General features: G+C 33.9%; 1 protein-coding gene across 2 annotated transcripts in view; it reads left to right on the top strand.

Annotated features, from left to right (window-relative positions):
• LOC117169062 (peroxisome assembly factor 2) overlaps positions 1–14,125 on the top strand; it is a 191,200-nt gene that overhangs the window by 102,636 nt on the left and 74,439 nt on the right. For both annotated transcript variants that reach the window (XM_033355167.1, XM_033355168.1), the window contains 2 exons: positions 13,011–13,419; positions 13,525–13,824. In XM_033355167.1, the coding sequence (XP_033211058.1) occupies positions 13,011–13,419; positions 13,525–13,824 (709 nt within the window). The remainder of the gene's footprint in view (positions 1–13,010; positions 13,420–13,524; positions 13,825–14,125) is intronic.

Below are 14,125 nucleotides of genomic sequence, written 5' to 3' on the forward strand. Positions count from 1 at the left end.
CATACTTTGAATAAAATATTTGTTATCATTCTCTTGAAATAAATGTGTTTTTTTCTTGAAAAAATACCGGTTTCATATGTATACACCTGGTATGTATGTATGTATGTATTCTTTCTTAAGTCTTCCAAGTATCAAGTGCGCGTATAGCTTTCCCTTAGCATCTAGCAGGCAAATCGGCCTAAACAAGCTAGGGTTCCCAATTGGCTTGTTTCCTTTCCTTAGAAGAACAAGTTTTGACTTTCTCCATATCCGTATCCATATCTGCTTGACCATTTCTGGTGGGATGCATCTAGGGCCTGGTGCTTTGTTGCATTTTATTTTAGCACTAGCTAACTTCAGTTCTTCCTCCGTGAACATTCGAAAATTCAGAAGCTCACTTTGGAAAAATTGTACTGATTCATGTGTTGGAAATAGGTGCTTCACCACCTCTTCTGTGACTTCCACGGTTAGTTTAGGCTTGGCTGGGTATCCCTGAACTCTTTTTTAACAAGTTGGCACTCCTTATACCATATGTCATTATCTACTTCGTCACATATAGTAGACCACCCTCCTTTCTTTGCAACCTTTATCGTTTTCTGTAGATCCTTCTGGCTCTTGGTCAGATTATTCCAAAGAAGGCGCCGCAATGCAGGGTTGTTCTTCTTTCCGCCTCTTGTATATTTCCTTCTGTTTTGGATGCAGATTTGCTGCAGCTGTGCATTTTCATAGATCCACCAGTACATGGGTCGGCACCACTTGAATTCTTTGAGTTTTGGCATGCAGGCATTGCAGACGCATCGCACTACATTCGATCAAAAAAGTGATGTAATTATGGTCACTTAGGGATTCTTTTTCAGTGACTTCCCAGTCATATATTTTACTAGCAATATCTGCTGTAGTGAGCGTTATATCGAGTATCGATCCGTAGTTAAACCTTACGAACTTTGGCTTTTCTCATACGTTTCTTACAATGAGGTCGAGTTGAGCTATCCATTCAGTAACCACTTCTCCTCTCTTGTCTGTGTAGTTCATACCCCATTGTGGAGATTTGGCATTGAAGTCGCCCACGATTATTGCCTCTTTCGATCTGGCTCTAATTTCGTTACCGACTTATTCTAGGTACTCTGACAGTTCGCCAGTATTCCTATTTGGTGAGGCGTAGCAGCTATATAGTGTAAAGGATTTCATAGCAACCTAGCAGAAGCTTCTGCAGCTTCCCTGAGCGTCTATGACAATATTTCCATCCAATATCTTGATGGCTGTATCTAGTTCGTAATCATATATCCAATCACTTCTACCTTCAATGGCTTTTATATTGGGCTCACATAGTAATAGTACTTTGGCTTCTATGCCTTTAGCAGTGGCTAGAGCCAAGTCAACGGCAGAGCGACCCCTATTGGTGTTTATTTGCAGAATAATTCTCATTTCTACTCGTGTGCAACGATAGTATCTCCGTTCATAACGAATAGCGGCTGCTCTTTTACGCGTAAACAGCTACTCCATGAATCACCCGTATCCTGGGAGTGCCTTCTTACAAAAATAGTCCGTGTCTCCATGTCCGGATTTGATCCATTCTTTTATATTTGGTATTAGATGTCATGTCCACCGTTCGTGGGTGCCCGTTGTCCAATTGTCCTGCCACTTTGCCATAAGGTTTTTTGTCGCTTCTCTCCGCAGTCTTCCTTCGTAAATTTCTACCCCCTTCTGCACTAGCAGCTCTATGGGTGGTATTTCAGTAATAACTACTATTCCCTCCGTTGAAACCGTCCGATACGTACTAGCAACTCGAATGCCAGCTACTTTTTGTATTCTCTCCAATTTTCTTCGAAGTTGCTTTTTCTTGACGACCTTGTTCCAGACTGGAGCTCCGGCTTTTGAATCCTCTTTAGAGAAAACTTTAAACGCAGCGTTTAGGGCTTTAAAAAACTCTACTGCCTTATGAAACGGCAAAAGGTGCTTTGCGACATCTTCTACAGTTTTCACCGTCATTTGGAGTTTGGGGGGGGGGTTCCAATTACTTGCTTCCTCACTGCCTCGTATTTTTTCCCCATACATCTCTGTCTACTTCGCCACGAACAGAGATCCAGCTTTTCTTTTCTGCTCCTGCACAGCTGAATTCTTCTTTGAAATCCTTGTGTACTTCCGTCGTTTTTCGATGCACACTTCCCGGAGCTGCGCCATCTCTTCGTTTTACCAGTACATAGGTGGGCTTTTGCGAACTGTGTTACATTTGAAAATACACTCCTTGCATAGTTTTTTCAACGTTCTGGAGATATTTTCAGCTGATATTGCTTTAGAGTTTTCTGGAATTCCTTCAATGGCCTGAAGTAGTTTCTCCTTGTTTAGCTCTTTTATTTTCCAGCCTATTTTCCCCTTGTTCTTCTGCAGGGATCTTGATATTTCTACAGCTTCAAAAATGACATAGTTGTGGTCAAGGAAGAAGTCTTCATCACTAACTTTCCGCTGATCTATTCTGCTGACAGTTTAAGTCGTGACGATCGTCAGATCAAGTATTGAGCTGTCGTACTTCCTTACAAAGGTTGGTCTATTTGCCCTTGTTGTTGACGATCAGTTAGTTTCATGCTAACTATTCGGTAACTATTTTCCCTCCACTATCAGTTCTATTCATGCCCCATTTCGGGGATAAGCGACATGTCGCTTCCTCGCCTCTAGCTCTGATGCAGTTTACACTTATTTGCAGGAGTGCCTCCAGCTTTTCGACTTTTTTGTTTAGAGAAGCATAGCAGCTGAATATTGTAAACGATGTCGTTGCTTCGTAGGACCTGTATGGCGGTATCTTGTACTTCGTCAAATACCCAGTCATTTCTGCCTTCTATACTCCTTCGGTTGGGTTCACACAGGACTAGTATCCCTGCACCCGTGTCCATTGCTGTCTTTGATCATTCTGATATAGTAAGAAACGTTGTCTTCATATTTTTGCAATTTTACTCTGCTGGGATATTATAAAATATTAATTTTTGAGAATTGCGGCTACCTTCACTGATTCAATAGTATCAGTCACACGGTGCAGACCTGGTGGTAGCTTGTCTGCTTATGACTCCGCTGCTATGGTGTTCGAATCTTTTGGCTAGAATTTATTTTTCTACATAATAGAAAATTTGTGTTACACTGTTATTCAGTGTAATTAATTATCAATAAGTTGATAATGAATAATCACTAAAAATTATTTATTATTATTTATTCATAATTATCATTATAGAAATATATATTATAAATTTCACAAGTCGACATGACTCTCTTGGATTGAACATGAATAGTCATTTCGCTTAGATTTTGGGTCGCTGAAACCGAATTTGGCAATAAAAGTGCTCGATCGCTTCAGGTTTTTGAGATAACCTAACTTAACATTGCAAAAAACACATTTTTACATATATTTGAGGTTATAGAGGATTCTTAGTGGATTTTATTTCAAAACTGTTCAATGCGTCTTGAAGAATTGTCATATCATAGTGTAAAATAAAGACATCAGGATATACTCGAATGCATTTCAAACAGGAAGGCTTATTCTTTAAGATGCATTGAACAGTTTTGAAAAAATTCACCAACGATCCTATATAACCTCAAATATATGTAAAAATACCGCTTTCTGCACATTTAGGTTAGCCTATCTCAAAAACCTGAGGTGATCGAGCCAGATTCGGTTTCAGCGATTAAAAATCTACGCGAAATGACTATTCATGTTTAATCCAAGAGAGTCATGTCGACCGGTGTTATTAATAATAATTAATTAATCTTTTTTTCGGACGAACATTCTGCTCCTTGTAGGGGGCAAATATAAAAAAATGGCTAGCCGAAAGAATAAACCCTACCACCAGTTAGCCGCAATTTTAAAAAATTAATAGTTTTAAAACTGGACTCAACTTACAAAAAAAGCCGTGATATGTGTCGAATGAAATTCGATACTCTTTCGAATTATGATCACGCGACCTCGATTTGATTTTTGACCCTTAGCCCTTCCCCTTTTAAATCGCATTACTTAAGGACTTTCTATGAATAAATTTTGTGAATGCTTGCTGGAAAATAAAATATAATAAAATTTTCTGAAAAGCAAAATCACGAAAAGTATATATGTTTGATCATCATTACAATGTATTACAATGTGACAAATGTATTTTGTTTTGGAAAAATTTTTTTTATTGAAGTCTTTTAGATAATTCTTTAACACTTTTATTCGTCAGTGAATATATTCATAATAATACAATTTTAATATTTGTCCAATGTGATTAAGAATAATTTTTGAAAGAAGTGTTTATTATAGATTAAAACTGAAGCTTTCTTGATTTTGATTTCGTCAAATATTTCGAACTCATCGATAGTTCAATCAACTCTAAAGATTGTTTGAGACGTAAATGAAAGTTTAAATTTTTTCAAAGTACAATAGTTTCTCAGAAATATTAAAGATAGAAAAATGTTAATATTTTCTGAATAATTAACAACAAATTCAATTCAAATTTTTGATTAATATGAGCATAACATCCAAATATTCGCCTCGAAACATGTTGGATTCAGGTAGTATAAAAAAGACAGATAAATAATAAAGAAATGAGAACGAGGCGGTGTGGTTGTCTGTTTCTTTCTCTCTCTTTATTTCCAATTGTCATATATCTGTTTATAAATAGCCGTTTAACAATGTTATTTAGAAACATATTTCTCTCATTTCAACTGTTGTTATGCAGTTATTTTACGCAAATTGACTTTCTTGAGTAATTGAGCTGCCCAATCGAATAAGGGCACATAAACTTATTTCGCGCCTGGAATGGGAAGGCCCCCGGAAGCTTTCAAAAACGATTTTGCATTTTAATTTTTAAAGACTATCTAGATGCAGCATTTTATTGTGCATCTCCCCCCCCCCCCCCCCCCCCCCCCCCCCCCCCCCTTTCCAGACATAAAGTTGTAACTTTTGTAGTTTTCTAATTAAAGTATCTGATCTTAAAATCTCGCTACAGCCCGCGGGCGAATCGCCTAGACGCTATAAAATTGAGACGTTAGCATTTTCTTGAATATCAGTTCGATTGGGCTAAAATTTTCCAGAAAACTTCTTTGTACTGTTGTTAACAACTTTCTCGCTGCGAATTTTTTGTTGCTCAAAATTCGTTCGATAAAGGTAACGCTGGAAGTTAGCGAAGTCCGATAAGCGCCACGCATAAAAAAAAATGTACCAACCTCTCACTTTTTCCTTTCTCTGTCCTTTTTATAGTGCTAGGGAACCCACATGTTTCGAGCCCAATTTATACCTCATCAGGGATTATTTATAGGATAAACTAAAGATAGGCAAAATTGATATACCTTAAAAGATAATATTTCGATGAACTGAATATTATGATGTGCAGTGTACATTGAGTTTAAACAGAAAAACACTCCGAACTTGTCTGTTTTTCGGAAAAGGTACTACTTAAAGCGAGAAAGAGAGAGAGAGTAATGAGTGAGAAAAAATTAGACGAGATGACTTTTTTCAACATTGTTTTCGCCCCTGTTATGGAACGAGGAACATAATTTTTACGAGCAATTTAATACATCCCAAACAGACCACTTGTAAAAGAACACGTGTTAACGAAATTTTCACTGACTTTCCAGAGAAATGCAATATTTAACAATTAAAAAATAAAATAATTTAAAAAAATTAACAGTGATTTTCGAAAAAAGGGGAGGGCTTCTCAGACATTATACTAAATTACTGGATAAAATCAAAATATAAAAAACGTTTATTGGGTAAAAGAATGGTCAAAGTTACCCCTCAATATATAGCTGTGCTATAACCCAGAATTAAAAGAATCTACACTACAGGAAAATCAATGAAAGAAAATAGGACTATGTCATCAGAAAAGTAAGAAAGATTATAGAAAATGTGTTAATCAGAAATTTTATTAAAAATAAACATCAAACATTAAAAAATTAATATAAAATAAGATTTTCACTGAAAATAAAGAAAAAATCAATTAAAATAGAGGAAATGTTAGCAAAAATTAGTTAGATATTAGAATAATCAATAGTACATAATACAATTATGCACATATTTTTATATATGGCATCTTCCTCGGATAACCTTTGGTTATAGATAACGAAGGTATAACAACTTATTTTGTATAAGTATCAGGGTGATTTTTAAATGTTAAAAATATTTACATCCCATGAGCAACTTTATTTTTTGGATAAGTACCTAGGATAACATTTTAAATATATTTTAGCATGTATCACATGTAATAGTAACTTTATTTTATTTTTTATAATAATAAAAATCTGAAAATATGTAAATTATGGATATTGGTCAAAATATATATTTTGAGCCAATTTATTTAGATTATTATATTTTCCAAAAAAGGAAAAAATAATAATAAAAAAGACTTAATGCATTTTTAAAATTTGCTAATATTAAAATTCATTCTTTTTTCAAAAAATCTAAATAAAAAGACTTCTTTGAAGAATTTAAAGTAAATTATTTAGAACTCATTTAAAAGAACTCTTAAAATATTCATAACCAACCCGTGCAGATTGGAACAAATCATTAGTTTAGTGTCTCTTTTTTTAAATTTTTTATCCAAAATTGATAAGTTATTTATTTTACCTGGAACAGTTTTATGCAAAATAAGCGTGAAAAAGATTCACCATTAAACAAGCATATTTCTAAACTATCTCGAAGACTGTATGGTGTATGGTTCTGAAATTTAGAGAGAAATTAAATTTGAAACTCTGTAATTTAAGCTAATTGCATTGAAAAATATGTTTCCATCGTATACCTTGAGAGGTAACATGGTTTTCCTGTGCGCGAGGTCGCTCATCGCTGTTTACCATTCGGGCATTGTAGGAGATAATTCTTGATCGATTTTGAATTTTTTAAATTAGGCATTCAGTTTTGAAGAGATTTATGTGGCCATATTTTAACATTTTTGTTTGTTTAAACATTTGTGACAATGCAAACAGCAAAAAATGCCGATTGTTTCGTTTTTATTTTGTATTTTCATGGCAAAGTTTGTCTCATGTTCAACATCCCTGGACCGGATAGGCAGAGGTATTTGAAAATAAAATAAAATTATTATCTTGTTCAGCTAATGGAGGGTCTGGATCGAGAAACTCTCCCAGCTTTCGAGATAGTGTGAAATTATTGTCCAAAAGTCTCGGTGGACGGAAATTTTTAAAGTCACAAAATGTATCTTTTTTTAATATAGGTTTTCAGATAATGATGAGACGGAACCTTTTTCTATTTTCTGTTTATTTTTGATCAGATGAGTATTTGTTGTAATATGCTTAAAAAACTGAAAAACATTCGGCAATATATTCAATTACTTTTTAAGAAAAAGAGTATGTGGCATAAGAGCGTTCGAGCAGTAACTTTTCGAAATGAATTTAGTTTTGGAAATCAGTCATATGGTTTTAAAGTACACTCAATATACTACAATGCACTTACTTAATAATTTATCCAGTCTTCATTATTTTCAATTAGGCTTTGCAGCGATGGGGCATGCTTTCTACTGTGTTTTGGCGTAAATTAGCGGGATGCTTTCTACAAGGTTTTCGGAACTACTTTAGAGTGTATACACGCTTCTCTAGAAGTTTCATCTTCATGACCGACCATATATTTTCGATTGTATTCGCGTCGGGTGACTGCGGAGCCTAATCTAAGTTCACGAGATTGTTTTCGGTTTTCCAACAAAGGCTTTGGTTTCTGCATGAAATGATTTGGAAGCTTATGCGTCTTCACTGGCAATCTGAATGCACAAAGAATGTTTGAAATACACAGAAAGGCATTATTACCGTCTGCTAATTAGTTGTTTGGGTTGAACAACCAAAGATCGATACAGCAGAAGGACAATGATCCAAAACATCGCAGTCATGACCATATATTGCGCTACGCAGTCACCTGACGCGAATCCAATCGAAAATATATGTTAGGTCATGAAGATGAAACTTCTAGAGAAACGTGTATTCACTCTGACGCACTTCCGAGAACCTAGTAGAAAGCATGCCCATCGGCAACCTCAATTTTTCAGATTTGCCGACAAAAAGTATCGACGGAACTTGAGAGTTGAAACAACTTCCAGTGAGTCATTTGTTCCTCATTACTAAAGGAATTTTTTTAACAATTTACAGGTTGATTCAGTTAAAATTGACGGAAATATCCATTTTACAAGAAAGCAGGCCACGCCGCCAGCGGCTAGAGTATATTTAGTGTGTACATCAAAGCGTCAAACAATTCCGATAATATTTGCCCAAGTTGCGATAATTTATTTCCTAAACAGTAATTCCATTTAGGGCTGAATTTTTTCATTTTTTCAATATTATTATTAAAAATACTCATCTGATAAGAAAACAGATAATAGAAAAAAGTTCCGTCTCATCATTGCCTAAAAACCTATATTTAAAAAAGACCCCTTTTTGTACTTTAAAAATTTCCGTCCCCCGAGACGTTTGGACAATAATTTCACGCTATCTCGAGCGCTGACTGAGCTTTTCGGTCCAGACCCTAAATTGTTATAAATAAATTATATCAACAAACAGTCTGCATTATGTATATTTGTTTCTCGGAACATGGTTTCGTGTTTAAATTACTTTCTTTTATTGGCAAAATGATATTTGATCATACAAATGTTCTCCGATATTTTTTTTTAGATTTTATAAACAAATGTCCAGTGTGGACATTTAAAGACAGAGAGAAATAAATTTTTCTCTTAATTTTGCTAACATTATTTTTCAGTGATGTTCAATGATAAAAAATTTTTATCCGATATTTTTTATTAATCTTATGCAAATTATGTAAACAAATGTCCAGTGTGGATATTTGAAGGCAAAGACAAAATATTCGTTTATCTTAATTTTGTTAAAATTATGTTTTCAGTAATGCTTAACATGAAAAATTGTAATCCGGTCTTTTTGATTAATTTTATGAATAAATTGTGTACAAAAATTCCCAGTGTAGACATTCAAAGGTAGTGATAAATAGTAGTTTCTTTTAATTTTGTTAAAATTTAATCATTAGTGATATTCAGTGATGAAAATTTATCATTTCATATTTTAAAATAATTCTATAACAAATTCTTCAAACATATGCCTAGAACTGACATCCAAATGCGAACAAAAATAAGATGTTTCTCTTAATTTTTTTGAATTTATGTTGCCAATGATGTTTAGTCGTGAAATTCTGTTATCCTATATTTTTTCTTAATTTTTTATAATCATTCTATAAATAAATTCTTAGTGTTTATGTTTAAAGGCAGAAAAATTTCACTTTTTCGTTCAATTTTAAATATTAACTTTTAAATTCACTTTCAAATTTTGTTACTTGTCTGAGGTGTATACGTGTTTACGTATTCACTTTTAAATTCCTTTAGATTATATGGTCCGTATTATTTCGCGATGTTAATTTCATAATAAACGAATTTCACGAATATATGTTTTGTGCGGACGCATTTCAGGGTTGACAGAGTTTCAAAGAAATTAAAGAGAGAAACGGAACCTTTTCTGCTCTTCAACGTCAGCACTAGGCATTGTGACCTGGTAGATATGACCGACACTAAACAATTTATTTTTGCTAGAACAAACCGGGAATTTTTTAATCTCCTTACCTCATCTTCTTTAAATACTTTCGTTTGGAGCCCTATCCATCGGCGAGAACTAGCTATAGCAAGAGGGAGGACAAAATTATTCCGAAACGTCGAACAATAAATTAAAATGCTTGAGCTTCTTTCCGCTGAAACTTGAGGGCCCCACCGCACGTATGTCCGAGACTATCATTCAACAGAATCGCAAGCGAGCGTTCAGTACCAAAACTCTCTCCCAAAATTACGAATATGCCTGTTAATAATGTATAATTTCAGACCTCTACACATATTCGTAAGGCCTTAGTTAGATAAATGTTATTATAGACCGGAGCGCACATTCGAAAATGTACGAGTTCGCGAACTCACTTAGCTTGCAATACCTGTCGACGTGATCTCGTCAACGTCGCTTATTGCATAATGATCTCGACTCTAGAATACTAACCCCTATGTACTTCGGAAGACATTTTTGACCTATCATTCTTGCTCTGCCGTTGTATCGAAGAAGGAGAGAAATCTTAGGTTTGATTTTGTTTTATACTGGTTAACTCAATGGTCGAAAGGGTCCTGCCATTTTGGTCGCGTTAATAAGTTGGGTAATTGCAAATAAACTGTTCGGCCACGTGTTCCGACCATGAAGTTACAGCAATTTATTCTTTAAGAGTTTGTGACTGTTTCTTCCGGGTTTGGTGCGTGCTTGAGTTGTGTTCGCGCTTTGTATTCCGGATTCTGTCCTTTTATGTTAGAAGAATAGATAACTCTCAACATTGTATTTGGGGTTTAGGTTATTAACTTGGCAAGATTGCGGGATTTAGATTATAAAAGATAGTTTCGACTTGTTTTTGTAAAGCTCAATTTTTTTTGGTGTCTTGTGACTTGAATAAAGCTCTTTGTTTTGTTGATTGGTAATGATACTAAAATGCTGGTCTAACGAATTTTGATTTTATCGTCCCCAACCCCTTTTCTTTCGGATTAAGGAATTTAGATTTTATTTGATAATTATGAAAAAGTAGAATAAAACAAGCTAATACGTATTTGCGTATTACGCACTCTAGGATTTTGAAAAATTTAATCTCGGGCTGCTATCTTTTTAGGTCAAGGTAAACCCCGTGTTAGTATTTGTTTATAGAATTTATTAGTAAACTATTAAAAAATATAAGATGAAAAAGTCTCATTACTAAAGATCACTCAGGATATCATTTAAGGAGAGTTAATAGAATAAAAGATTGCTTTCTGCCTTCAAATTTCCATACTGGGCGTTCGTTTATATAATTTGTTTATAAAATTGATAAAAAGTATCAGATTACACATTTTTATGGTAAAACATCACTAATAACATAATTTCAACAGAATTGAGAGAAAGGCGTTTTCTATTTGCCATTAAATGTTCACACTGGGCATTTGTCTGCATAATTTGTTCATGAAATTAATTAAAAATATTAGATGACAAATTCTTATGATCGCGTAAGATTTTGTTCATAAAAATAAAAAGTTTAAACACAAAAATGTACATTAAAAACAAAAACATCATGAAGGTAATTTGTTAATTTAATTTACTTATAACAAATAACTTCAACAGATAATAATTTTTTCTGAGCATAGGAAAAATTGGTGCACGATAATTTAAAAATAACGGAATAATCGAATTTTCGCTATTTGCATTAACACAAATGCTTAAACAACCATAAATTTAAAAACTGGCCCACATAAATCTATTGAAAACTGAATGCTTAATTTAAAAAAAATCAAAGTCTGTCAAGAATTGCCTTCTCAAAATTATTTCGCAATTTGTTCTTTTATTTCATTCCACTGTGCTGTGTTGTGAATAAGCTCGTACAGCAATAAACTGTTACCACTGAAGATAAGCGGCGGATACGTTATTTTTCTCTCAATATAATCATCTAGCACAAAGTTACAGCTTTTCTTTGAACCCTATTAAATATATGTAAAACATTAGGATCGCGCCCTTGGTTGTTTATAGAAATTGCCCAAAACGTTCAGTTTCCATCAATAATCTAGGCATCTCGTACGAAAGATCTTTTCACCGTGTTAAGTTTGTAATGCGCGTTTTTCTTTCTTTCGCTAAAATGTTTGATTGAGGGTTCCTGATGAAAATGTCAAGTTTTCTAGAAGTGACTACGTTATGTCCCGGACTTTTTTCTAAAGAAATTCCCAAAAATCATGTTTGCGTAGACTGACCCGCCTCCTAGCATTTTAGAGCAAAATGTTAAACAGCTAAATTAAAGTAGAGGAAATTCTCTGAAAGTTAAACAAAATCTAACTTCAAAAAAGAAACAAAAAAAGTTTTGCTCTAAAATGTAATGAGGTGGGTCAATCTGCGCAAACTCGATTTTTGGATCTTTTTTCAAGAGTATTTCCGGGACACGTCGTATCATTTCTAGAAAATTTTTACTTTTGATGACCCCTCAATAAACTATTATAGCAAAAAAACGCGCATTACTTACTGAATACGGTGAAAATGTGCGAAATGCCTAGACTACAAACCTGCCTTGATAGAAAGACTTCGCTTTTACATTCGGATTCAACGATTACAAATCTACGGGAAACACCTGCTCCTGGTAGCGACACAGTTTAATTAATTAATTTATTTATTATATAAAAATAAATTTCTTCTTATAATTGTTTAAACAAATAATTATTTTTAATTATTTAAAAATTGAAAATTTGAAGCATTCAAAATTCTCTAACTAATTAATTGTTTTTATCGATAACAATATTTACTAACGCTTAATTTTCTATAAAAATGGTTCAAACAAATAAGTATTTTTAAATATTTGAACATGAAGAATTTGATGGATAAAAATTTGTTAAATGCGTGTTCAAAAAAGTACGGCATTTACAAGTCAGAGAGATAAAAATAAAATTCAGGTAAGATTTGGTTCTACAGTTCTAAAACAAATCCTTTCATTATATGTTTGTATGTATGTATGTATATTTAATATCTCCCTTTTACGGGCTTGAGGGAACAAATCCTCTTACTGAAAATGTTTGGAAGTTCAGAAAAGCAGACAGTAGACAGGTAAGCACGTCGCCCATTCCTCTATAATCCGCTTACTGTAACAAAGGTGCCCAGGAAAAGTTAACGTTTCCTTTGATAGTTCTTCTTGGATTTCTTTGGATAGTTCCTTGGATAGTTGCAAATCATAAAAAATCGAAAGGCTGTCATTTTGGGCCACTCTAAGATATAGTCAATCAGTGTTAATCAATGCCTTTACTGAATCAAAAAACAATAAATACATTTTAATTTAGTGAATAACCTTACGACAGTATTAAATAATCAAGTTTTTTTTTGCATTTCACTGATTTAGCAGTCTGACTGATTATCATGGCCTATTTTAAATTGTAGTTTGATGAATGCATTTCAAGCTACAATATATGTATCTTTAAATATTCAAACATGCACCCAAGTGGATTTATCACGTTTTCTTTCCTTATTCCTAAATTATTTTGACAATGTAGGTATTTGGAATCAATACGGATGGCCAACGGGATGACCGAATTATATCTCATTTTGGAATCGAGTTGAAAAAACTGTACAATAAAAATTTGAGGTTTCCTGTCATTTTCATAGCTACGTCTGAAAGTTCGGACCTTCCGTCAGATTTGGAAAGAAAATTTGTAGCAACGATCCGATTAAAATACTTGGATCAAACTCAAAGATTAATTATACTATCTTGGTTACTGAAAAGCAAAGGAATTGTGCATCAGGCAGATTTACACAAAATCGCAGGATTGTGCTCAAATTTTGTTTTAGCAGATCTTGAAGCATTGGTGCTACATGCCACAAAAATGAAACACAAACAACTGTCGCAACGAAATGAGTCAGGCCCTCTTGTATTACTGGGCGAGGATTTAAATAAAGCTTGTGGTAAGGTTCAAGATAATCTTCTTATCTTGTATATTTTTTAAACTAATATTATGAAAAGGGAAAATACTAGAGACATGTATATATATATATAAAATGTTGTTTCAGAGTACATGCAATCAATGTTTTCAAATCGAATCGTTGCACCTGACGTTCCGAAAGTTCACTGGGGAGACATAGGAGGCTTAGCTGATTTAAAACACGAAATTATACGACGAATCGAGTTACCTTTGTTGAATGATACTGGGCTAGGGCAATCTGGTTTACTTTTGTACGGTCCTCCTGGAACGGGCAAAACTTTACTTGCAAAAGCTGTAGCAACTGAATGCCAACTTAATTTTTTGTCAGTCAAGGGACCTGAGTTGCTTAACATGTACGTTGGACAAAGTGAAAAGAATGTTCGACAAGGTAAGTAACGGCCGTAGCAAGGTAAGCATGGTCGAATGGCTCAGCTTGGATTTGAGCCAGTTTTAGGAGGTAAGTTACTACTATAATAGGAAAAAAATTACCTGAAGTATGAATTTCCAACAAGACTTTTTTTAGTAGTTGTGAGAAAATTTTGAACATTAGAAAAATTAACGTTTCTCTGAATCGGATTTACCGATTTTAATGAATAATAAATATGTCTTAAACTTTTTTAAAGGGATTCTTTTTCAGCACCACTGCCAAGTTTTACATTCTCATTCATGAGAGTGTAATGTAATCTTCC

This window comes from Belonocnema kinseyi, chromosome 3, assembly GCF_010883055.1.
Source record: "Belonocnema kinseyi isolate 2016_QV_RU_SX_M_011 chromosome 3, B_treatae_v1, whole genome shotgun sequence".
Taxonomy (NCBI): Eukaryota; Metazoa; Arthropoda; class Insecta; order Hymenoptera; family Cynipidae; genus Belonocnema; species Belonocnema kinseyi.